Source organism: Nerophis lumbriciformis, linkage group LG38 (assembly GCF_033978685.3).
Source record: "Nerophis lumbriciformis linkage group LG38, RoL_Nlum_v2.1, whole genome shotgun sequence".
In the NCBI taxonomy this organism is placed as follows: Eukaryota; Metazoa; Chordata; class Actinopteri; order Syngnathiformes; family Syngnathidae; genus Nerophis; species Nerophis lumbriciformis.
In genome coordinates this window covers 11,254,497-11,279,788 of record NC_084585.2, presented here as the reverse complement: position 1 = coordinate 11,279,788, position 25,292 = coordinate 11,254,497, and the positions used below count along the sequence as shown (strand labels likewise).

General features: G+C 40.4%; 1 protein-coding gene across 4 annotated transcripts in view; it reads left to right on the top strand.

The window, feature by feature from the left end:
* cacna2d2a (calcium channel, voltage-dependent, alpha 2/delta subunit 2a) overlaps positions 1-25,292 on the top strand; it is a 629,987-nt gene that overhangs the window by 516,708 nt on the left and 87,987 nt on the right. For all 4 annotated transcript variants that reach the window (XM_061932344.2, XM_061932346.2, XM_061932343.2 and 1 more), the window contains 4 exons: positions 3,663-3,762; positions 12,707-12,868; positions 18,853-18,963; positions 20,452-20,530. In XM_061932344.2, the coding sequence (XP_061788328.1) occupies positions 3,663-3,762; positions 12,707-12,868; positions 18,853-18,963; positions 20,452-20,530 (452 nt within the window). The remainder of the gene's footprint in view (positions 1-3,662; positions 3,763-12,706; positions 12,869-18,852; positions 18,964-20,451; positions 20,531-25,292) is intronic.

Here is a 25,292-nt window from a genome sequence, read left to right as displayed (position 1 = left end):
CATGGCCTTATTATACAACCAGTAAGCCCTTAACTAAGAGTCTTCCCTAACCCTATGTTAATAAGCAACTAATTAATGGTTCATATGTTCCCCATATGTCGCCACCGCCCTGCGATGAGGTAGCGACTTGTCCAGGGTGTACCCCGCCTTCCGCCCGATTGTAGCTGAGATAGGCTCCAGCGCCCCCCGCGACCCCAAAAAAGGGAATAAGCGGTAGAAAATGGATGGATGGATGTTCCCCATACTAAAGTGTTACCGACAAAACATTAAAACAAAACATTGCAGGTCATTAAGGTGTTAAGACTTGGATTGGATACTAGCAGTGTTGGGAGTAACGCGTTACTTTGTAACGCCGTTAGTTTCAGCGGTAACTAGTAATCTAACGCGTTATTTTTTATATTCAGTAACTCAGTTACCGTTACTACATGATGCGTTACTGCGTTATTTTATGTTATTTTTTTATGTAGTATCGGCTAGAAACAGAAGATCTGAGTGTGTTTTATTGCAGCGCTGCGGTGTCTTCCTTCTGTGTCACAAGAAAAAGAAGATGCGTGCAGAGAAGAGGCGTGCTCTGTGTGGGTGGGGGCGGGGTGGGGCTCCGAGACCGTAGTTGAGGAGCGCAGGGGAGACGTTCTTCCAGGGCCTATGTACTTCGGGGCTAACAACCTTCACTTTACCCGGCAGTGGGTCTTTACAGTTGAGGGTAAATGACCCACTGCCGGGAAGTCATGGCAACTTAGATACAATTATTCTGGCAATTTGTATCAATAATAATCATGATAATAGCCACATGATGACAGTAATGGTCATCATCATCATCATCATCATCACAACAATAACCAGCAAATATTAATTCTTTAAAAGATGAACAGAGAACGGTTTTGAAGGCATTTATTGGTGGCAAGGATGTTTTGGCTCTTCTTCAGACCGGGTTTGGATTTCCCAGCGTCGCTCTCATCAGCGTCACGGGTTGATTTCCATGTGAGTGGTTGAAGTAGCACGTCATTCAAGATAACGGACAAGTGGTTTGTCCAATCACATACAATGATTTTTTTTTACAAGGCCCCGCCTTTTGAAATACATCTCCTATTGAGCTCAGCAAACTACAAGGATCTGGCGAGAGTCCGGTTAGCTATTCTGCCCCTACTGGCCACACCTCCACCTTCATCCTTGCTTCCCTCCTTCTTAACTTATTTCTCTCTTTCCTTTCTTCCTTTTTTCCTCCCTTCCTCACTTTTTCCTTCATACCTTATCTCCTCCATTATTTAATTCCTTCCTTCCTTCCTTTTATCCTTTCCATTCCCTCCTTTCATCGTTCCTTTCTTTTTTCTGTTTGTCTTTCTCTCATTTCTTCCTTTTTACTTTCTTCCTTTGACATCATTTCTTATTTCCGCTTTTCTTCCTTTCCTTTATTTTCTTTTTTTCCCTCTCCTTCTTTTTTCCTCTCCTTACTGTCTTCCTTTTCTTTCTTTTTTCCTTTCACTCTTTTCTTCATTTCCTTACTTTCTTCTGTTTTCTTCTTTTCTTCCCTTCATTTTCTTTATTTTCCTCCTTTTGTTCTTTTTTACTTTCCTTCCATCCTTCCTTCTTTCATGCTATTTATCCTTTCTTCCATATTCTGTCTGTCCTTCGTTACTTTCTTCTATTTGTCCTTTCCTTCCGTCATTCATTCTTTACTTCCTTTCTTCTGTCTGTCCTTCCTTCCTCCCTTCCTTCTTTCCTGCTTTTCATCCTTCCTCCCAACCTCCTATCCTTCATTTCTTCTCTCTGTCCTTTCTTTCATTTTTTCTGTTCTATTTCCTTTAATTTTGTTCTGTTCTGTTTTCATTTTCTCCTGCCTTCCTTCCTTCCATCCTTCTATCCTTCCGTCTTTCCTTTCTTTCCTTTTTTTCTGTCTGTTATTTCCTTTCTTCTCTTTCCAGCCTTTCATCTTTCTTTCCTTTCATTGTCTGTCCTTGTTTCCTCCTTTTCTTCCTTCCTTCCTTTGCAAATATTTTTAGTTGTGTGTAGGAGGCATAGTTCTTCAATCTGTCATATTCATGTTCATCAGTAAGATAATAGTTGTTGTTTTTTATTAGTTATCATGTAAAAAAAAACTGATATCTGATTCCAAATGTCATTCTACATGTTGGAATTCACAATATTCAAACCAAAATGAACCACATCTCCCCAAAGCCAGCAGCACTCATGCAGCACTATATCATGACACTATCACTACCATTCTCAACAATTATCTTCCTACTTTCTTTGATTGTTAGATGTTTACACAATATTTTGGGTGTTGACAATGAATCTACTCTGCCATACAAGCTGTACACTGACTACTTTAAGTTGACTTTCGAGAGTATTATACATTGAGAATATATCTCATCCATGATTAGATTGTTTTTACTGTACGTTACTCCTGTTACTGAGCTGCTAATCACTCAATCGATCAATAAATTGCTTGATAAATTATATTCTATATATCAGTGTTTTTCAACCACTGTATCAGTCCGGTGGGCCGTGGGAGATGATCTAATTTCAGCTATTTGGGTTGGGTTAAAAATGTTTTTTGCAAACCAGTAATTATAATCTGCAAATAGGGGCGGTATAGCTCGGTTGGTAGAGAGGTCGTGCCAGCAACTTGAGGGATCCAGGTTCAATCCCTACTTCTGCCAACCTAGTCACTGCCATTGTGTCCTTGGGCAAGACACTTTACCCACCTGCTCCCAGTGCCACCCACACTGGTTTAAAAAAAAATGTAACTTAGATATTGGGTTTCCCAATGTAAAGTGCTTTGAGTCACTAGAGAAAAGCTCTATATAAATATAATTCACTTCAAATAATGTTGAGTGTCGGTGCTGTCTAGAGCTCGGCAGAGTAACCATGTAATACTCTTCCATATCAGTAGGTGGAGTAAGGTACTAATTGCTTTGTAGACGTCGGGAACATGGTTTGTCATGATCACAGTATGAAGACAGTTTGTCATGATCACAATATGAAGACGACAGCGGGAGGCAGGGTGCAGGTAAAAAGGTATCTAATGTTTAAACCAAAAATAAACAAAAAGTAAGTGCCCCTAAAAAAAAGGCATTGAAGCTTAGGGATGGCTATGCAGAAGGAAACTACAACTGAACTGGCTAGAAAATAAAGAAAAACAGAATGCTGGACGACAGCAAAGACTTACTGTGGAGCAGAGATGGCGTCCACAAAGTACATTCGTACATGATATGACAATGTCCACACAAAGAAGGATAGCAACAACTAAAATAGTCTTGATTGTTAAAACAAAGCAGGTGCGGGGAATAGCGCTCAACAGAAGACATGAAACTGCTACAGGAAAACACCAACAAAACAGGAAAATCCACCAAAATAGGAGTGCAAGACACAGGAAAACACCAAAAAACTCAAAATAAGTCACGGCGTGATGTGACAGGTCGTGACAGTACACCTACTTTGAGACAAGTATAGTGAAGCATGGTTGGTTATGGTTTAAATTCATATTCAACAATTGCGACGACGACTTTTTATTGTCAATATCGAGTTACATGTTTTAATTATTTCTGCTGGTAGTGTGCCTTTGGATTTTTTCAATGAAATAAAATAGTGCCTTGGCTCAAAAAAGGTTGAAAAACACTGCTATATATGATGTATGTAATATTTCATGTTTCCTTGGCCAGGAGCGGTAGTGTCAGCGGCCTCACACTAAAGTTGATGAAGACTTCGGTCATCGAGATGCTGGACACGCTCTCAGATGACGACTATGTGAACGTAGCCAGAGTAAGTAAAGTCGCGCACACACACACACACACAAGTACACACTCACACACACTCTTGGAAGGCAATAGTAAAAGCAATATGTGTTGTGTTCATTAAGCAGGTGTTAATGGAGCGGAGAGGAGGCGGGCTGCACTGATGTTATGTTTCTCCCTGTGGAAGCGCAGAGGTTCTCTTGTTAGAATGCATTTTGCTGCTCTTTCACTCATTACCAAGCATTCTATCAGGACTCATGTACGATACACACAAAATATTCATATTATTATCCAATATTGCAGGACACACACTTCCTGCGGTAATCCCCCATAATCCATTGCATTTGGCCCCTGTATGCCATTCACGTCTCAGCCGCTGTAAATGCACAAAATGAGCGAAATAATCCACCTTTGGGATAAAGGAGGCTTATGGAATATTGACATATTTGCAAACTGAAGTAACAAAATGATTTGAAAAGTAAGCAGGACTTTCTGTTAGAAAAAAGAAGTGCTGAGCAGCAACAGTATGCTTAATAGTGCCGCGCATAGAACAGGTATGTGCTATTGTCCTCATATTTCTCCAACATATGAATTTTTAACAGAATGAAATGATCTGTGTTGTCTTGCATGTTAAAAACAACCGATAAAAACATGTTTTGAGTTGCTTCATCTCATGCTTCTCTAATAGCATGCTTTAAAGTAGAGTTGCGTGTTAAAAGTTAAAAAGTTAAAGTTAAAGTACCAATGATTGTCACACACACACTAGGTGTGGCGAGATTATTCTCTGCATTTGACCCATCACCCTTGATCACCCCCTGGGAGGTGAGGGGAGCAGTGGGCAGCAGCGGTGGCCGCGCCCGGGAATCATTTTGGTGATTTAACCCCCAATTCCAACCCTTGATGCTGAGTGCCAAGCAGGGAGGTAATGGGTCCCATTTTTATAGTCTTTGGTATGACTCGGTTAAAGAACACTTTCATTTCCTGTTAAAACAAGAGACACAATAATGTTATTAGAATAAACAAGTGCTGAACAACAATAAATGTAATGTATTTGATAATAAAAGTGATACAGTAGTACCTGAGGATGCAAGTTTAAATGGTTCTGTGATGTTTCTCGTACCTTGAAAAGGTTCTGTTGCAGAGCAGCGTCTGCCAATGAAATTGATTAAAATCAATAATAATTGGTGCTTGGGCCCCCAAAACATCACAATTTGAACATGTAACATGTCTTAAGAAAAAGTAACTTTAAACAATAATGAACAAGTATAGTAGTTTTGTCATGTAATGTCATTATAATTTACCTTGTAGAGTGGACTTACACAGTTTCTCTTTTCAGCTGTTTTTCCATCAAACACCATCAGCAACTTTTCTATATTTCTATAGAAATGTTTGGACATTACATACCGTAATTTTCGGATTATAAGTCGCTCCGGAGTATAAGTCGCACCTGCCGAAAATGCATAATAAAGAAGGAAAAAAACATATAAGTCGCACTGGAGTATAAGTCACATTTTTTGGGGCAATTTATTTGATAAAACCCAACACCAAGAATAGACATTTGAAAGGCAATTTAAAATAAAGAAAGAATAGTGAACAACAGGCTGAGTAAGTGTACGTTATATGACGCATAAATAACCAACTGAGAACGTGCCTGGTATGTTAACGTAACATATTATGGAAAGAGTCATTCAAATAACTATAACAAATAGAACATGCTATACGTTTACCAAACAATCTGTCACTCCTAATCGCTAAATCCCATGAAATCTTCCTCATTGTCCCTCCTGGTATGCGCCGCTTTCTTTCTTTCTGCTGCTCGATCGCCGTTTTCTGCTGCATATTTCACTACGCCCGGTGTACGGGAGCCTGTAAAGGACTGTATATTACCTTGGGGGATGCTCTAATTTTCACTATTTACCCAATAACCTAGTCTAGGAGAGAGTGAGAGGAGACAACTTATTTAGTTAAACTATTTACTATATACCATATAACATACAATAATCAGACAATAATAAACACACATTAATTACACTCATCACCACTCACACGCTACCTCCCCAATAGAACCTCCCGCACTAAACCAATTACACAACACACACACACACAGTCCAACCTGGGCCCCTTGGCTGGGCCAGAAGATAGTCTGTTGTGGTCCTGCTGTGTCGTTGGTGCACGTAGGGGTGGTGTGGGGTGAGTTGAAACTGCTGGATACCAAGGGGGCGTTGGAGAGGGGGGACACCTCCCGTTATAGAGAAGAGAAGAGAAGGGGGGGGCTCGGCCGTGCTTCCTCTTAGCTCGCCTCACGAGTTCAGTCTGGAGCGAGAGGAGAACCAGCCTCGCCCTGGGTCACCTCTCTGTCGACTAGTCCGTGAGCGCGTGCTATTAACACTCGTGCCTCGCGCTGTCCACTTCCCTCGCAGCAATGTAGCCACGATAGCACACAACTAAAGTCTACAATGTTCAAACTCGCTCTCCAAACAGTAAAACAGTCACAGGGGAGAGTGTCTCCTAAATAAACTTAATCAAAACGTGACTGAACCTGGCGTTCGTGAAGTCACGGTGCAGCAAACAAACACAGGTGCGAGCTGCGGTGAGCTAACTAGCGGTTAGCATGCGCTTCACCTCCTACTGGCAACGTGAAGCGCCCAAATGTCCTTAAACGTAAACTAATGTACTATCTGTCACTTATGACGCACTTAAAGAAGCATAGAGTAGTTACTTCTTCGATCTGCAACTATGGTGAACTCTATCTCCCGTGTAATACTACCGACGCTCCGCTGCCTGTCAATGCTGGAGCTCTTTTAACGCTTTTTCCTACCTGCCGGCGGAAACGGAACTGCCCGTAACCATGGCAACCGTAGCCGTAGCAACGGTTAAACAACTTAGCGAAAATACATTTCACCTTCCCAAACAACACATCGAGGGACGGCGTGGCGCAGTGGAAGAGTGGCCGTGCGCGACCCGAGGGTCCCTGGTTCAATCCCCACCTAGTACCAACCTCGTCATGTCCGTTGTGTCCTGAGTAAGACACTTCACCCTTGCTCCTGATGGGTGCTGGTTAGCGCCTTGCATGGCAGCTCCCTCCATCTGTGTGTGAATGGGTAAATGTGGAAGTAGTGTCAAAGCGCTTTGAGTACCTTGAAGGTAGAAAAGCGCTATACAAGTACAACCCATTTATTATTTATCATTATATGAAATAGAAATAAATAATAGTAATTAATCCCTTAACAGAAATGATCCATCTATAGAACTAAAAGGGACAATTTACACACATATGAAAACCTTCAGAACACCCGGCTTGTAATCTGCAGTATATGATTTCCTTTTCGGTGCCATTTTAGTCCAGCCCTTCTCAGTTTTTATAAGTTACTGCCAATGTTGAAATAATCAATTTTAATAGCTACGGATGTAGCAGCAGTTAGCATGCCATGACCCACAATGCACTTCTGCCATGACCCGCCCCCCCGCCGAATTCTTATTGGTTGACGTGTGTGACGATTGCTGACGTGTGTGTGAGACGATTGCGGACATTTGCTTCGTCTCTTACGCGAATGAGATAAATAATATTATTTGATATTTTACGGTAATGTATTAATAATTTCACACATAAATCGCTCCGGAGTATATGTCGCACCCCCGGCCAAACTATGAAAAAAAACTGTGATTTATAATCCGAAAAGTACGGTACATTTTAACGTCATTGGCTGGTGTTATCGGCTCATTCTGCCTTAGTATGGTGCAGACGAGCAGTGCTAACCGCTAACTGCTACACCAAATTAGGTAGCTACTAGAGATGCGCGGTTTGCGGACACAACCGCGGAGTCCGCGGATTATCCGCGGATCGGGCGGATGAAATTAAAAAAAATAAGATTTTATCCGCTCGCGGGTCGGGTCGGGCGGATTAATTAGATTTTTTTTTTTTTTTTTTTTTTTTTTGCGGGTGGCAGTTAAACCAATTGGGAAATATATATACATAGTTAAATGTTGTTACCCACATACGAAAAACGAGCAGGCACCTGCTGCATATGCCACAACAGAAGAAAAAAAAAAAAAAGAGATGGACACTTTTACGGAGCGGAGAAGGCCCCCGATGCCTCGCCGGGGTCCGGGACCGAGGCCCCTTCCCCCGAGAGGGCCCCACCGGGAGCCGTAGCTGAGGCGATCCGCGAGAAGGGCCTGACGCACGTCCAGGGTCACTACCGCGCCCACCGCACCGACACCCCGCCTCGTCCGCTTTCGACGCGGCCGGCGTCACGCGCAGCAGGTAAGCAGCTTACCTGCCCGCCACCCCCGTGGCCGGGGGCTCGTAACATGGGTCACTCCGCGCGCTCCGCCCGCGCAGCTTACCTGCTTGCCACCCCTGTTGCCGGGGGCGCGTAAAAGGGGTCACTCCGCGCTCAGTGCGCTCACGAAAGGGGTGGGGCTCACCCTGGTTGATATAGAGAGCAGGACAGTGGCCATGGAATTTCATTTAAGGTTTGTGATAAACCATCAAACTCATTCGTTAAAAGGACTCTATAGTAATATAAAGCGAATTTTTCTGGACATTATCATGCAAGAAAAGTTTATTTTTGGGATCGCGATCACCGCGTAATGATTTTTAAAGGTTGCATTACATTATTAACTGTCCCATGTGATCAGCCAGTGCAATTGGAAGTCCATGCTCAATTATTGCCTCCGTAAATAAAACTTCGGCATTTATCACATCCAAAGAATCTGTTTGGGCGACGAAAAACGTTGAAAGTTTTCCACTTGTATCGCTAGCAACGGCATTAGACTTGTGTTTTTTTGTCCCAACGTGGTCTTTTACATCGCTAATTCCTCCGTGTCCGATCGAAAAATCTTGTCTGCACAAGGTGCAATTCGCGTAGTTTTCACCCTTTTTTTTTTTTTTTTATTAATATTAGATATATAACAACGGGCGGATGGCGGGCGGATGCAGTTCTGATCAAACGTTACATCGGGTGGATGGCGGATGGTTGACGACTTTCTGACGCGGTTGCGGATGAGATAAATTGCCTATCCGCGCATCTCTAGTAGCTACACACTCTGTCATGTTTTTGATGATTTCTTTCTTTAATTCAATTAACATCATTTACTTCTTCTTCTCAGCATTGTCCTTTACATTCACGTTCTTCCTTCCGTGCTTGGTAAAACAAAGTTATGTCCATTCTTAGCTATAAGCCAATGCTAGCAGGTAAGACCTGGTGTTTTGTTCGGATCTTACGGGGTTCAGTGTCACATTCACTTCAGTTGTGGGGAAGCTTGTAACCTCAATTTTTGCTCCCAAACTAAAGCATAACAATTAGCCTAGAGACAGCTCGTATCCTGCAAAAACATAAATTGGGGCACCTGTGTCCCGAGATACTACTGTATTTTCACTGATAGATGAATGCACTTGGTAGATGATGCTATCATTTCTACTAAAGCAAAACATAGATTAATCCAGGCCTCATATGTTGTGATGATATTAGTCAGGGTGCCGAGCAGCCTAATTGATGGTTCAACATCTTTGTCATGTTCTACAGTTCTATAATAGACTTTCACTCTCTAATAAGACAGAATAACTTTTCTCTTTATACAAGACTCCAACAACTTCCAAACAAACACATAGAAACAATCATACTGTATGTTTATGCTGCATGTAATAGCCCACCAATATAGCGTTAAAGTTGAATATGAAGGCAAATGGTGCACGATGACATTGTGGGAAAGCGGACGTGAAAACAGGCTGTCGACACGTCACTCAGGTCCGCCTGAATTTCGGGAGATTTTCGGGAGAAAATTTGTCCCGGGAGGTTTTCGGAAGAAGCGCTGAATTTCGGGAGTCTCCCGGAAAATCCGGGAGGGTTGGCAAGTATGCTTGAGGTGCACCTGTCCTTTGTGTGAAAACTTGTAATTACAAGCGTTTACTGCCAGCCTAAGAGCAGCCAGCCAGTCTGCATCTACACACACACACACACACACACACACACTAGAGATGCGCGGATAGGCAATTTATCTCATCCGCAACCGCGTCAGAAAGTCGTCAACCATCCGCCATCCACCCGATGTAACGTTTGATCAGAACTGCATCCGCCCGCCATCCGCCCGTTGTTATATATCTAATATTAATTTAAAAAAAAAAAAAGGGTGAAAACTACGCGAATTGCACCTTGTGCAGACAAGATTTTTCGATCGGACATGGAGGAATTAGCGATGTAAAAGACCACGTTGGGACAAAAAAACACAAGTCTAATGCCGTTGCTAGCGATACAAGTGGAAAACTTTCAACGTTTTTCGTCGCCCAAACAGATTCTTTGGATGTGATAAATGCCGAAGTTTTATTTACGGAGGCAATAATTGAGCATGGACTTCCAATTGCACTGGCTGACCACATGGGACAGTTAATAATGTAATGCAACCTTTAAAAATCATTACGCGGTGATCGCGATCCCAAAAATAAACTTTTCTTGCATGATAATGTCCAGAAAAATTCGCTTTACATTACTATAGAGTCCTTTTAACGAATGAGTTTGATGGTTTATCACAAACCTTAAATGAAATTCCATGGCCACTGTCCTGCTCTCTATATCAACCAGGGTGAGCCCCACCCCTTTCGTGAGCGCACTGAGCGCGGAGTGACCCCTTTTACGCGCCCCCGGCCACGGGGGTGGCGGGCAGGTAAGCTGCTTACCTGCTGCGCGTGACGCCGGCCGCGGCGAAAGCGGACGAGGCGGGGTGTCGGTGCGGTGGGCGCGGTAGTGACCCTGGACGTGCGTCAGGCCCTTCTCGCGGATCGCCTCAGCTACGGCTCCCGGTGGGGCCCTCTCGGGGGAAGGGGCCTCGGTCCCGGACCCCGGCGAGGCGTCCCTTCTCCCTCCGTAAAAGTGTCCATCTCTTTTTTTTTTTTTCTTCTGTTGTGGCATATGCAGCAGGTGCCTGCTCGTTTTTCGTATGTGGGTAACAACATTTAACTATGTATATATATTTCCCAATTGGTTTAACTGCCACCCGCAAAAAAAATAAAATAAAATAAAATAAAAAAAATATCTAATTAATCCGCCCGACCCGACCCGCGAGCGGATAAAATCTTATTTTTTTTAATTTCATCCGCCCGATCCGCGGATAATCCGCGGACTCCGCGGTTGTGTCCGCAAACCGCGCATCTCTAACACACACACACACACACATTTATTGTATTTGTTGCCTTCTTGAGACCTCCGAATAATGCCTAACTCTTTAGGACCACCCTTTCTACATATATAAAGATTTGTATTTACAACATTAATAATACATACAAAGCTTGTTGTGGTAAAATGTGTTGGAATTTCAAAAGAAAAACTTTGAATTTTGGCAGTATTATAATAAAAGTCGTAATTTTACTCAACGCAAGTAAAAACATTTACAAGAAAAACTGAACATTTGTGCAATATTATGATAAAAGTTGGAATTTTACTCAATGACAGTCGCAATTTTACAAGAAAACTTAAACATTTTAGACTTAGACTTCCTTTTTATTGTCATTCAAATTTGAACTTTGCAGAACGAAGAATGAAATTGCGTTCCATTAGCTCGTTGTAGTGCAGGATAAAAGAGCAATAAGGTGCAGATATAAATAAATAGATTACTGTACAGATAAATGTATTGCACTTTTGCAAATGCACCCACGTTTATGGATGTATGTTATATTGTCTCTATATTCCAGTGAGTTAATCCACTTTTGGGGGGAATTGAGGGGATTATTATGATGCGTTCAAGAGTCTTACGGCCTGAGGGAAGAAGCTGTTACAGAACCTGGAGGTTCTGCTACGGAGGCTGCGGAACCTCTTTCTAGAGTCCAGCAGTGAAAACAGTCCTTGGTGGGGGTGGGAGGAGTCTCTGCAGATTTTCTGAGCCCTGGTCAGGCAGCGGCTTTTTGCAATCTCCTGGATAGATAAAGAGTTTGGTGAAAATGGTTACTGCAAGTAAGAATAATAAGTTTCTTAAAATGGGAATAAAAAATGTTGTCCATATGTAAAAATTAAGTTGGCATAGCTACCGCCTGCTCAACTTCAGTAAACTGGGAAAAGCTCAAAGTTTTTCAGTTGTGTCAATTTACACCACGTAAACTTTCAATTTGGTGTTTTAAACCTTGATATGTGTTGTCAATAAAAATGAGTGGCATGGAGTACAGAACAAATCTACTGCAAACATTTATCCAGTTAACTGGCCAACTTTGGCACACTTAAAGATGTATAATCGTATATTACAAATACTATAATAGTATGTAAAAGTAAAAATTGTTTAAGCCAGATGTTCTTAATCTTTTTGACCTGTTTCACTACAGAGGGGCCGGGGCCCACTCAAATATTAACACAGAATTAGTCATCTTTCTCTTGATTTTAATCATATTCAATAATTGAAATTAACCTACTTAAAGTTTAACAGGATAAACCTTGTCAAGTGATATGCAACCTTGTGTTAATGACAAGGATTATTATCAAGGCTTAGGTCAGGCTGATTACAAAATTAAATACCAAATAAATGTACTGCAAAAAAAGGCACTCATAAAAACTGAAAAAAATCATTTTACATACAATCACACAGTGCTAAAATAAATAAACTAAGTTAAAATAAATAAGTATTTATTTAAATAACCTGTCAATAAAATGTAAAAAAAAAATTCAACTTTACCACATTAGTCATAATTTTTGCGCTTAAGCAACCTCTCTATGATTTGAGTTCCAGACTTCTTCTGTTTGTTGGATGTTGTCATTACTGCCACAAGTGGTGGAAAGTGTATTGCAACTGAGTACTGCTGCGGCCCACACGGACCACAGCTAAGAGACTGAAATGTTTTGGCGGCGCTATGGTTAACAAACACTGGTTTAAGCAACAACAAATTGCTCCAAAATGAGCTTTAAATTCCCTTGAGTTGCATTTGCAATCAAATGTTTGTCTTCAAGGTGCTACAATTGCTCATGGGTGTGTTCTGTGTTTGTGGCGTACAGTTCAACGAGAAGGCGGACGCTGTGGTTCCGTGCTTCAGAACTTTGGTCCAAGCCAACGTGCGCAACAAGAAGATCTTCAAGGAGGCCGTCATGCACATGCAAGCCAAAGGAACCACAGATTACAAGTCTGGCTTCACGTTTGCCTTCGAACAGCTTCTCAATGTAAGTTTCCTCACGCTGCAGTGTGTTATTGATCCCTACTGTATGTACAGTTTATACATATGATCAAAGAAGAGTCTGTGTATTCAAGGAGTTCAAATGGGAATGTAGAACCAAGGACACTGTGGGATTTTGTGAATTTTGAAGGTTGTTTTCCATCAGTTAAATGTCACAAATATTCATTTTCAAAAATAAATGTTCAATGATAAGGTTTCTTGAATCAAAATTAAGACTACCTACTAAACTGCCACCAGCCTCCCCATCAAAAATACAAATTGGTTTGTTCCACCTGAATAGCAGCAAACCTAACATACAACACTTCACTCAACACAGACACCATCGAAGTTCACCTTTAAGCATTCACACACAGCACCAGCATTTTGAAACAAGAAAGGTAAAAATGACAAGTAAAACTGCACACAATCTATCTGTGGCAGCTAGTTATGACCAAGTCAAAACTGTGCCTCGTATTGCACATAACTGTGGTGTGTTCAAGGACCCTGTATTAAAAGTTAGAAACAGAGGTGTCACTAGTGTGTATAAAGCCAGGGGAGGTCAACACCCAGGAGATGCCCTAATAATTCTAATCATAATAACGTTGATGTATTATTATTATTCATATTATCCACTGATGATAATATACAGTATGTGTATCAGCTAATCTCTACTTTACATATAGTCTCAGAACATTGACATATTGATAATCATATTTAAGTGAATAATGGCAGGTTATATAATTATTTATTTGAAATAATATTCTGGCCGCTTTATATTAAATTTGTTGGGACTTTTTTGTCAAAAAAAGCTAAACCACATTATTTAGGGAGAGGTGGACCTAGATATGCTCTAGATATGTTTTAGTTACGTTTATCCCATCTTTAAAAATTCAAAAACCCAATTAATGTTTTTGCTCAGTGGTGGGCAATACTGGGAATGTTGTTATCAGTCAAGTAAATGCAGGACTAATATAGCCAATACTACTTTTGACTTGAAATGTCATCATCATGTCAACAAAAAAAAAAACAAAAAAAAAAATGAAATGTCATCATCATTGAATAGTTGTGTGTATTTGTTGGGTTGATTATGATTATAAAAACACATGAAAACTATTTAATGCAAAAAATATATATATATATAACTAAAAACAACAATCCAAAACAATGTAATAGTAAACATATAAAAAACATATTCCCCTATTATCTTCTTCTATACACAATCGTTTGCAGGGGTAAGAAAGTCCCGATTACAAAATAACAAACAAAGCAACAATGCAAGAAAAAATATAAACAATAAAATGTAAACAACACCAAAAAAAAAATATATATATATATATATATATATATATATATATATATTAGAGATGCGCGGTTTGCGGACACAACCGCGGATTCGGCGGATTATCCGCGGATCGGGCGGATGCAATTTAAATAAATAAGATTTTATCCGCGCCGCGGGTCGGGTCGGGCGGATTAATGAGATTTTTTTTTTGTTTTTGTTTTTTTTTGCGGGTGGCAGTTAAACCAATTCGGAAATATATATACATAGTTAAATGTTGTTAGCCACATACGAAAAACGAGCAGCACTCTTTGAAACAGGCAATTATTTATCAGCAGGCACCTGCAGCACGCCACATCAGAAGAAGAAAAGAAAAAATGGCAACACCGGCAGCAAACGTGGTACGCGACAAACTAAAAAAGGGAATACTAAAGACCAGGGGAAAAAAAGGCCAGAAAAGTTCAGCGTGGACTCGTTTTTATGAGGTTGTAAATCAGGATGACAGCAATGCTGGCTACGTGAGTTGCAAGAGCTGCGACGCTGTGTACGTCTACGACAGTCATAAAACCGGGACATCGAACATGGTGCATGGTGCGAACAAAGGACTTCTTTCATTTAAGGTTTGTGATAAACCATCAAACTCATTCGTTAAAAGGACTCTATAGTAATATAAAGCAAATTTTTCTGGACATTATCATGCAAGAAAAGTTTATTTTTGGGACCGCGATCACCGCGTAATGATTTTTAAAGGTTGCATTACAAACATGTAACTGTCCCATGTGATCAGCCAGTGCGATTGGAAGTCCATGCTCAATTATTGCCTCCGTAAATAAAACTTCGGCATTTATCACATCCAAAGAATCTGTTTGGGCGACGAAAAACGTTGAAAGTTTTCCACTTGTATCGCTAGCAACGGCATTAGACTTGTGTTTTTTTGTCCCAAAGTGGTCTTTTACATCGCTAATTCCTCCGTGTCCGATCGAAAAATCTTGTCTGCACAAGGTGCAATTCGCGTAGTTTTCACCCTTTTTTTTTTTAAATTAATGAAAAACCGTATTTTTTATCACTGCACCCGTAACCCGGAATAGGTTGATGAAAACCGTACGAATTACGGGAAAACCGGAGTAGTTGGCAGGTGCCTCACTAATGCCTTGCATCGTCTATATTAGATATAACGGGCGGGTGTGGGCGGATGGCGGGCGGATGCAGTTCTATTCAAACGTTACATCGGGTGGATGGCGGATGGTTGACGACTTTCTGATGCGGTTGCGGATGAAATATTTGCCTATCCGCGCATCTCTAATATATATACATATTCCGAGCGCGATGATGTCACGTTATTGATGGGAAAATATGATTTGCCTGAGCAACAAGGAGACACCGAGAGTAACAAGCGGTAGAAAATGGATTAGAAAGGACAGATTTAAAAAAATATCAATAAAAAAAATAAAAAACAATAGTAAAAACTATTTTTTAACTTGGGACTTCCCGCGGGCCGGATTTTGAATGCTGGCGGGCCGTTGTTTGGGGACCCCTGATCTAGATGGATACGCCCAGGCCTAATTTTTGTATGTTTTAAAATATATCAGTATATACATATTTTTACTGCATGCTAACATATTGAGTGTGTGAATTGGGCGGCAGTGTTGGGTTTAGGGGTGGAGTTTTGTGCATGGGGGCTCAGAATTTGGTGTATACGCTCCTGTATGTGGTACACGTACGACGCAGTTCCAGAATCATTGTCCAAGTGGATGTGACTAGAAGTGCGATCGCGGTGGTTTGATGTTCTCATCTGTGTGTGTGATTGAAGGCGTGTGTGTGCATGTGTGTGTGTGTGCGCTGTCTACATGCTGGTGACGCAGGTGCAGCCTCGTCCTCCATCCCGTATGCTGCTGTTTATTTTAGCAGGCTGACACCCTAATGGGCTCTGATGGAATGATTGATGAGCGCAGCCCAGCAGAGCTGAGTCTCTCTCTCTCTCTCTCTCTCTCTCTCTCTCTCTCTCTGTGTCTCTCTGAGTCTCTCTGTCTCTCTCTCTGTCTCTCTCTCTCTCAATCTAGGCACATAGCCAACACCAAACACACACACACACACACACCTTCCACTACTTGCTAAAAAAGAGGTAAAAAGTTGCTTTTAATATTTGTCTGTAGCATGCCTGGTTTTGCGACTTCTGGCAGAGAAGGCCTTTATGAAATATGATTTATCATTATTAGAGGCATGTCACATAGCTGGCAGCCATTCCAGCGGCAGCTGCTGTAAGCCACACAAGCACAGACTGCTACAAAATTAAAAGAATGATCAAAATTAGGGCTGTCAATGTTAACGCGTTAATGCATGTGAATAATAATAAAAAGATTTTTAAAAAAACGTGTTACCATGAATGAATGAAGATTAATCACAGTGTTCGTTTTGACCGCCGGAAAGCAGCGGAATTGCACAGGCAGTGATCGCGTCCCACGCCAGGCGATGATAGTTAGAGTGATGTGCTCTGCGTCCTTAAAAACAAACTTCGAAATAACTTTGAACGAAGCTAAAAAGTTGTATTACCAAAGTCTTACCAAAAACACTGTTGCACACTTATACTGGAAACTGTAATAAGCCTAAATAAGAAACAGATTATTGTCTGCTGCGTTCGACACTGTCGACCACGCCACCTTAATCACTCGTCTTGAGAACTGTGTGGGCATTAAGGGCGCCGCCCTCAACTGGTTCCGGTCGTACCTAACCGACAGGAGTTTTTGTGTAAAAGTAGACAGTTTTATGTCGTCCACAGCTCCTTTACCACATGGGGTCCCCCAGGGCTCAATCCTTGCCCCAATTTTATTTGCGCTTTACCTTCTCCCCCTTGGTTCTATTTTTAGGAAGTACAGTATTGCATTTCATTTTTATGCCGATGATTGCCAGATTTATTTTCCCATGGCACAAAATAACACGGTTCAACGTCTTATTGACTGCCTGCACGACATCAAAGTCTGGCTTTCAGCTAACTTCCTGAGCCTAAATGAAGATAAAACAGAAGTTATGTTGTTCGGTCCAAGTCGCTCTCCCTCCCCCAACGTTGACCTCGGCACTCTGACCCCGTATCTCAGCGACTCTGTCACAAACCTGTGGGTAAAGTTTGACTCAGGTTTTAAATTCGAAAAACAAATCAGCAGCGTCGTTCAAAAAAGCTTTTATCAATTACGCCAAATAGCGAAAGTGAAACCGCTTCTATCAAGACATGATCTTGAGAAATTAATCCACGCTTTTATCTCGACTCGTCTTGATTATTGTAATGCCCTGTATGTTGGCATTAGCCAGGCCTCCCTCGCCCGCCTGCAGCTCGTGCAGAACTCTGCTGCTCGTCTGCTAACACAGACCCGCAGACGTGAGCACATCACCCCTATTTTAGCGTCCCTTCACTGGCTCCCTGTGCGTTACCGAATACATTTTAAACTCCTTTTATTTGTTTTTAAATGTCTAAACAACCTCGCGCCAACCTATCTCTCCGACCTCCTTCAGCCTTACTGCCCCACCCGATCCTTAAGATCAGCCGATCAGCTGCTGTTGACGGTCCCTGACACAAGGCTGAAGCTTAGAGGTGACAGAGCTTTCGCCGTTGCTGCTCCCAAGCTCTGGAACGACCTACCCCTGAGTGTTAGACAAGCCTCCTCTCTTCCTGTTTTTAAATCTCTCTTAAAAACATACTTTTATTCCATGGCTTTTAACACTGAGTGATATCCATCCTGCAATGGCGCCCCATAATACACCTGCTGTGATCCTGTTTTTATGTTTTTTTATGTTTTTATTAATTCTATTTTAATTATTTATTTTTTATCGTGTTCTGTTTGTGTTGTGTTGTGTTTGCTCAGTACTCGTTTTATCTTTTAACCTGCTCATTGTACAGCACTTTGGCTACCCCTGTGGTAAATTTTAAATGTGCTCTATAAATAAAGTTGATTTGATTTGATTTGATTTGATTGTACACTATGCATGATTTGTGTATATTTTCTCATCTTTCATTGGTATGGCTTCTTTTTTTTGTTTCCATTCAGCCAATTACAGTTAACATTCATCTTATTAGTTATTTCTACTATATTTATGCGTGTGTAAAACCTGCCCTTTCAAAGTAGCAACTATGTCAAAATAATCCATTCATCCATCCATTTTCAAAGTGCAGCAAATCACACCATCTAATATATCATATGCAAGATGTTGATGGGGGCTTTCCAGACTCGCTCTTATTGTATCAAATGGCTGAAATGTAATGACACAAAGACCAGAAAACATGTTTTACCAGGTTTTCTTTTGGAAGTCAAAAGTCAAGATCACAGTTCAGCCGTCTGCCGTTTATGTTGTAAGTTTGCAATAAATATAAAAATGTATTATAAATTATATAATGGTATTAATATTAATAATAAATAAGTAAATATTTGTTATTTTATAATAAATAAATAAGAATATATTTTAAGAAGTTTTAATTTGATCAGGTTGTGCTTGGATTTATATGTTTCGTAGGATCCTTCATGTCAATTATTTAATAAATGTGTTACCTTGCGGATGGATGATGCGTGTTATCCTGCTCTTATGTGCAGACATTCCAGGAAGATCATAAAACATAAAGAATATGTTACATACAACTGTATCAATGCAACATCGTTTTTTACAGCACCCTGCAGTTGTCGCCCTGTATCGCTAACCTGCCTTTGCCCTTTTTTTTTGTCTTGCAGGAGAGCAGCGCTCCGAGGGCCAACTGCAATAAAATGATTATGATGTTTACAGATGGTGGGGAGGATCGGGCACAGGAAATCTTTGAGAAGTACAACTGGCCCAACAAAACGGTCAGTCTTTTGTGAGAAGAGGTAATCAAGTAAAGTGCTTTCTTGTCATTTTCAACAAGTATACGTAACATTTAGCACTCGTACCTTTGGATTTGCTCTTCAAAGGTTTCATTGCTTCTTTGTCTTCGCTCTTTATCTTTGTTACAGCCTTAACAGCTCTGACCTTTGCACTAATTACACACTTTATCCTGAAACACTAGAGAATTACACACAATAGGTTGTGTCTCACCACTCGACTCGCAGCCATGGCAATATTTCTCATGCTGCTCATGACTGTCTACTACTTATCTTTGTATCAATCAATCAATCAATCAATCTTTATTTATATATCCCTAAATCACAAGTGTCTCAAAGGGCTGCACAAGCCACAACGACATCCTCGGTACAAAGCCCACATACGGGCAAGGAAAAACTCACCCCAGTGGGACGTCGATGTGAATGACTATGAGAAACCTTGGAGAGGACCGCATATGTGGGTAACCCCCCCCCTCTATCCATTACTATTTATATCCTTAACTATACATATCCATAACTATCTGCTATTTATATCTATAACTATCTATAGCTATGACTATCTTCGTATTTGTATCCATTAATACTTACTATTTACATCCTTAACTATCTATCTTTAACTATCTGTTATTTGTATCTATGACTTTCTATTATTTAATTTTTTATAACTATATCTTGAACTACCTATGATTTATATCCATAACTATATACTTTTTATAACTTTAACTATTTATATCCATAACTGTCTACAATGTATTTCCATGACTATCTACTATTTATACCTTTAACTATCAATATCCTTAACTATCTGCTATTTATATCCATGACTGTCTAGTATTTATATTGATAACTATATACAGTATTAAATGGTCTACAATTTATATCCACAAATATCTAATATTGTTTATGGGTATACAATAAAATGCACACAGTAGGGTACAATATAATACAATAAGTACAGTATAATTTAGTACTATACCATACAGTACAATACCATACAGTACAGTGAGATCGGTAGGTTGTGAGTTCAAACCCCGGCCGAGTCATACCAAAGACTATAAAAATGGGACCCATTACCTCGCTGCTTGACACTCAGCATCAAGGGTTAAAATTGGGGGTTAAATCACCAAACATAATTACCGGGCGCGGCCACCGCTGCTGCTCACTGCTCCCCTCCCCTCCCAGAGGGTGATCAAGAGTGATGGGTCAAATGTAGAGAATAATTTCTCCACACCGAGTGTGTGTGTGACAATGATTGGCACTTTAACCATTTTTTTTTTTGCACAATACAGTACATGACTATACAGGTCATTCAAATACAATACAAAACAGATACAACTCTTATACCGTGTGAGTTGTTTGTCTTTGTAAATTACAAATAATAAGCTCCATTGAAGCAAGTAAAAAATATTAAAAAATTAATACTTTAATTAATTAATACTAAAATATTTCAACTTGATCTGTTCTTCCTTCCAGGTGCGTGTTTTCACCTTTTCGGTGGGCCAACATAATTATGACGTCACTCCCTTGCAGTGGATCGCATGTGCCAACAAAGGTAGGTCATGTGTTCCTTGAACTTTGCTCTCATTCAAGACTAATCTTTTTTTACAGTCTATTGTTTGTTTGGACTTCATCGGACGCTTCTTTGGGAGTTTTTTTCTTTTGCGTATACTTTTGTATATACCGTACACAATTTCGACTTAAGTGTAAAAATAAGTCAACTTTTTAAAGAAGCATATTAGAAATTATCTGATCACAAATGTGTCTGCATCATTCAACTTCATTCAACTTACTGCGTCATGAACTAAACGTAATAAAATACTGCGACCACTAGGTGTTTACAAAAAAAACCTAATTACCACTTCACTTCGCCTTAAAGACAGCGTAGGTCCATTCCAGTAAATTCCAATAAACAGGTTAGTGTTTTTCATACCTATCATTGTTCTTTGTTTGACTAATTTCACTTGATGAAACCTTTTCTAACATTCCACACTACAAAATAATACAATCAAAATGTATCATTCTTGCTGATATCGTATTGGTATTGGCTAATACTTACGGCTCCAATATTGGTATCGGAAATTAAAAAGTTGTATCAGGACATCCCTGCTGTATTATTATTACTATAAATATTATGAATGTATTGTTACTTATTAATTATATATTTATAATTATATACGGTTATATATTTTTTTATAAAATATAAAATACTGTGTTACAGGTGACAAAGGGTATCATTATTATTATTTAATAATTATACTTCTTATCGATACATGTTTGTCTTTTTTTTAAAGGGAAACTGCACTTTTTTTAAATATTTGCAACAATCCTTATGAGAGACAAAAAGACAAAGGATTTTTTTTTTTTTGCGTTCTAACATGTAAAAATCATCTCATTCTAGTTGGCTAGCAATGCAGCTAAAGGGAGTAATCAATTCTACCTCTAAATCACTTTAAAAATGCATCCAAAAACCGCCAACAATACCTAATTCACGTTCTGTAACCTGTATAATACCCAAGCTGTAGCGACATTGTTTTTGTAAGAGCGAACACTGAGGAACTCTTTTCCTACCGTGGTAACACATTGTTTTGTGACAGCATACTACGGTATTAGCTATAAGCTAGCTACGGCAAGTGTTAAACTAACGACTACGTCAGCAGCTGATTTGCTTTTGAGTTTGTAATGCACAACACAATTTGATAGGGCACCAATCGGTACTGACTGAAAAATATAAACAATAATAATACAGAGTCTGTAAAGTGTTAGCACATATTTCATGTTTTGTTTGTACACAGCTAGCTCGACAGCTTATGTACTGTAGTTGTACTAACAAGCAAGGTGCGCTGTGTGTATCATGATCAATATTATAGTGACTCACTCGATAGACAAGTTTGGTCCAGCTGGCCGGAAACGTTTTTATTTTTTTTTTATTTTGGGTAAGCATGCCATTTATCTTGGCATACCGTGGCTCCTATTTCCACATTTGTAGTGTAAAGTCTGATGTCACTCTCTCGACTTCTGCCTGCTCCAACATTTCACTCTCTGTTTGTGCTTGCTTCCATAAGCAGCAGTTCATCTTCCGTATATTCAGCTTCAAAAAGATAAGGCTGTGAATTCTCATCTGTCCGAAAATAGCCATCTTTATTGTCTGTTACCAAGTCTGCTTTCATTAGAAAACACTCACGTTTGTTTTCGGAACATATATTTTTTCCGGACGTCGAAGGTACGTTGTTATGGGAACGGAAATAAATGCACTGTGGAAATAAGTTCCGGTAATGTATAAAATGACCAAAATACGGTAAATATTTTTTTATTTTTTTTATTTTTTATTTTTTGTCCTGTCCAGCTTATCAGGCAAATCATATAGTTGATGTAGATCAATCAATCAATCAATCAATCAATCAATCTTTATTTATATAGCCCTAAATCACAAGTGTCTCAAAGGGCTGCACAAGCCACAACGACATCCTCGGTACAAAGCCCACATACGGGCAAGGAAAAACTCACCCCAGTGGGACGTCGATGTGAATGACTATGAGAAACCTTGGAGAGGACCGCATATGTGGGTAACCCCCCCCCTCTAGGGGAGACCGAAAGCAATGGATGTCGAGTGGGTCTGACATAATATTGTGAGAGTCCAGTCCATAGTGGATCCAACATAATAGTAAGAGTCCAGTCCATAGTGGGGCCAGCAGGACACCATCCCGAGCGGAGACGGGTCAGCAGCGCAGAGATGTTCCCTGTAGATGCCCATTTCGGCTGTTCAGACTTACTTTACAAAAGAGAAGTGTAGGATACTTCTCTTGTTGCCAAAATACGGTAAATATTGAACATACTACATATGGTTATGAAGGTGTCTGTTACTACATTATATATAGACTTGCAGTGTGTATATAAAACGTTGATGGGGGGTTTTGAAGTTGTTTTAGAGGGCTTTAAAGGCTACAACATCTTCCAAGCTTTTTATATCATCTACAGAATCCTAAAAAAAACAACACACATATGAGTTCTTGTCACTTATAATTATTGTAAACGATAGGCAAAAAAAAAAAAAAAAAGTACAGTTCCCTTTTAACTTCTGCTGTGATTTTTTTTTAATATATTTTTTTACTTGTTTGGTTGCATTTTCAGAATATTTATCGAAGAACCAAAAACGAGCCGCGGGCTGCAAATGGCCCCCAGCCTGTCCCCTTCCCCCTAGCATATTGGAACATTACAGCGGTATATGAAATATTAAATAAATATTCTAATTTGTGCCTGTGCGGGTGTGATAGCAAGCTCTGCTTTCTGCCGTAAACGATCATCATGCTTGACGAGAAGTTATTAGGCAAATGGTCTTTGCAAAGAAAATAGGTTATTGATTCAGTCATCATCGCTGTACCATGCAGGTCCAAATGATCCAATTCCTTGAGTCACCCTGCGCCTCCTCTGGCACGCGTCTAGAGCAGAAAACTGCATAACTATGATTTTTTTTTTTTTAATGTCTATTCACGTGCACGGACATGTGTGCATGTGTAATATATGCGCGGCGTCTCGCTAACTCAAGTTTCCACGACAAAGTTCATCACGTGTCAAAGTAATGGGAGCCATATCGGCCGTTTGATATTCAGCGGAGGCTGTCTCCATTTCACGGCTCTTTGTATAAACACTCGCGGTTAATAACTTGGCGAGTGGCGTGCTTATTGACCCGGGCGGTCACTCTCCTCAATTTCTAATCATGCAGCGCCCAGGAAGGGGGCGACGGGGGTTAGCATTCCCAATGAGTTTCCTTACGTCTCCATCCTGCAGGACAATTGTGACTGCTGCCAGGTCATCGGCCATCCTGGTGATGCTGATGACATTCCATCATGTACGGTGTTCCCTCTCCACTTTGTGGTTCACTTACTCGTTACTACAGTCTCAGTGCATTGCAGATTTTAAAGTACCGTTTAAGACTGTTATGCACCCAGGGTTTCCCCACTTATTTGTGGCGGCCGACACAGCAAAATAAAGCGGCCACACCTTAAAAATTAGTTTTTTTTACGTGAAAACAAATTAAAAAAATATAATGTATGAATGGATATATAATGCAGTGGTGTGCCGTCAGGGCCAGCAAGGCCTTCTCTGCTGGCCTAACATAACCAGAAATCATGATCATAATTAAAGATAAAAGTAGAGATGTCCGATAATATCGGACCGCCGATATTATCGGCCGATAAATGCTTTAAAATGTAATATCGGAAATTATCGGTATCAGTTTCAAAAAGTAAATTGTATGACTTTTTAAAACGCCGCTGTACGGAGTGGTACACGGACGTAGGGAGAAGTACAGAGCGCCAATAAACCTTAAAGGCACTGCCTTTGCGTGCCGGCCCAATCACAAAATATCTACGGTTTTTCACACACACAAGTGAATGCAATGCATACTTAAACGGTAAAACCGTTTTTATCTTTTAACCTTTTTGAACAAGTCGTGCATGCTTTTATTTCAAGTCGCCTGGACTACTGCAATGCACTTTATGCTGGCATTAGCCAAAAAGCTCTCTCCCGGTTGCAGTTAGTCCAGAATGCGGCAGCACGACTTTTAACAGGGGCCAGGAGACGCCAGCATATAACCCCAATCCTTGAGAGTTTGCACTGGCTCCCTGTTCATTTTAGAATTGATTTTAAAACCTTGCTGTTTGTTTTTAAAGCTTTACATGGACTGGCACCTCAGTATATCTCGGACCTCATCCAAACTTACAATCCTGCGCGCGCTCTGAGGTCCGAGAGCCAGCTCCAGCTCGTGGTGTCCAAGACGAGACTTAAAACCAGGGGAGACAGGGCCTTCTCTGTGGTCGGCCCTAAGCTCTGGAACACTCTGCCCCTCCATGTTCGAACTGCTCCCACAGTGGAGTGTTTTAAGTCTCGTCTTAAGACCCACTTTTATTCTCTGGCTTTTAACACTACGTGAGTTGTGTGGTCCTCTGTTGTCCTCTGTGTTTTTAAAATGTTGCTTTTTGCTTTCTATTTACTGTTTTAATTGGTTTTACCCTTTGAAATTGTTTTTAATCACATTTATTTTATATTGTTTTTAATTGTGTTTAATATTGTTGTGCAGCACTTTGGAAACATTTTGTTGTTTAAATGTGCTATATAAATAAAGTGGATTGGATTGGATTGGTCAACAGCCATATAGGTCACACTGAGGGTGGCCGTATAAACAAGTTTAACACTGTTACAAATATGCGCCACACTGTGAACCCACACCAAACAAGAATGACAAACACATTTCGGGAGAACATCCGCACCGTAACACAACATAATCACAACAGAACAAATACCCAGAACCCCTTGCA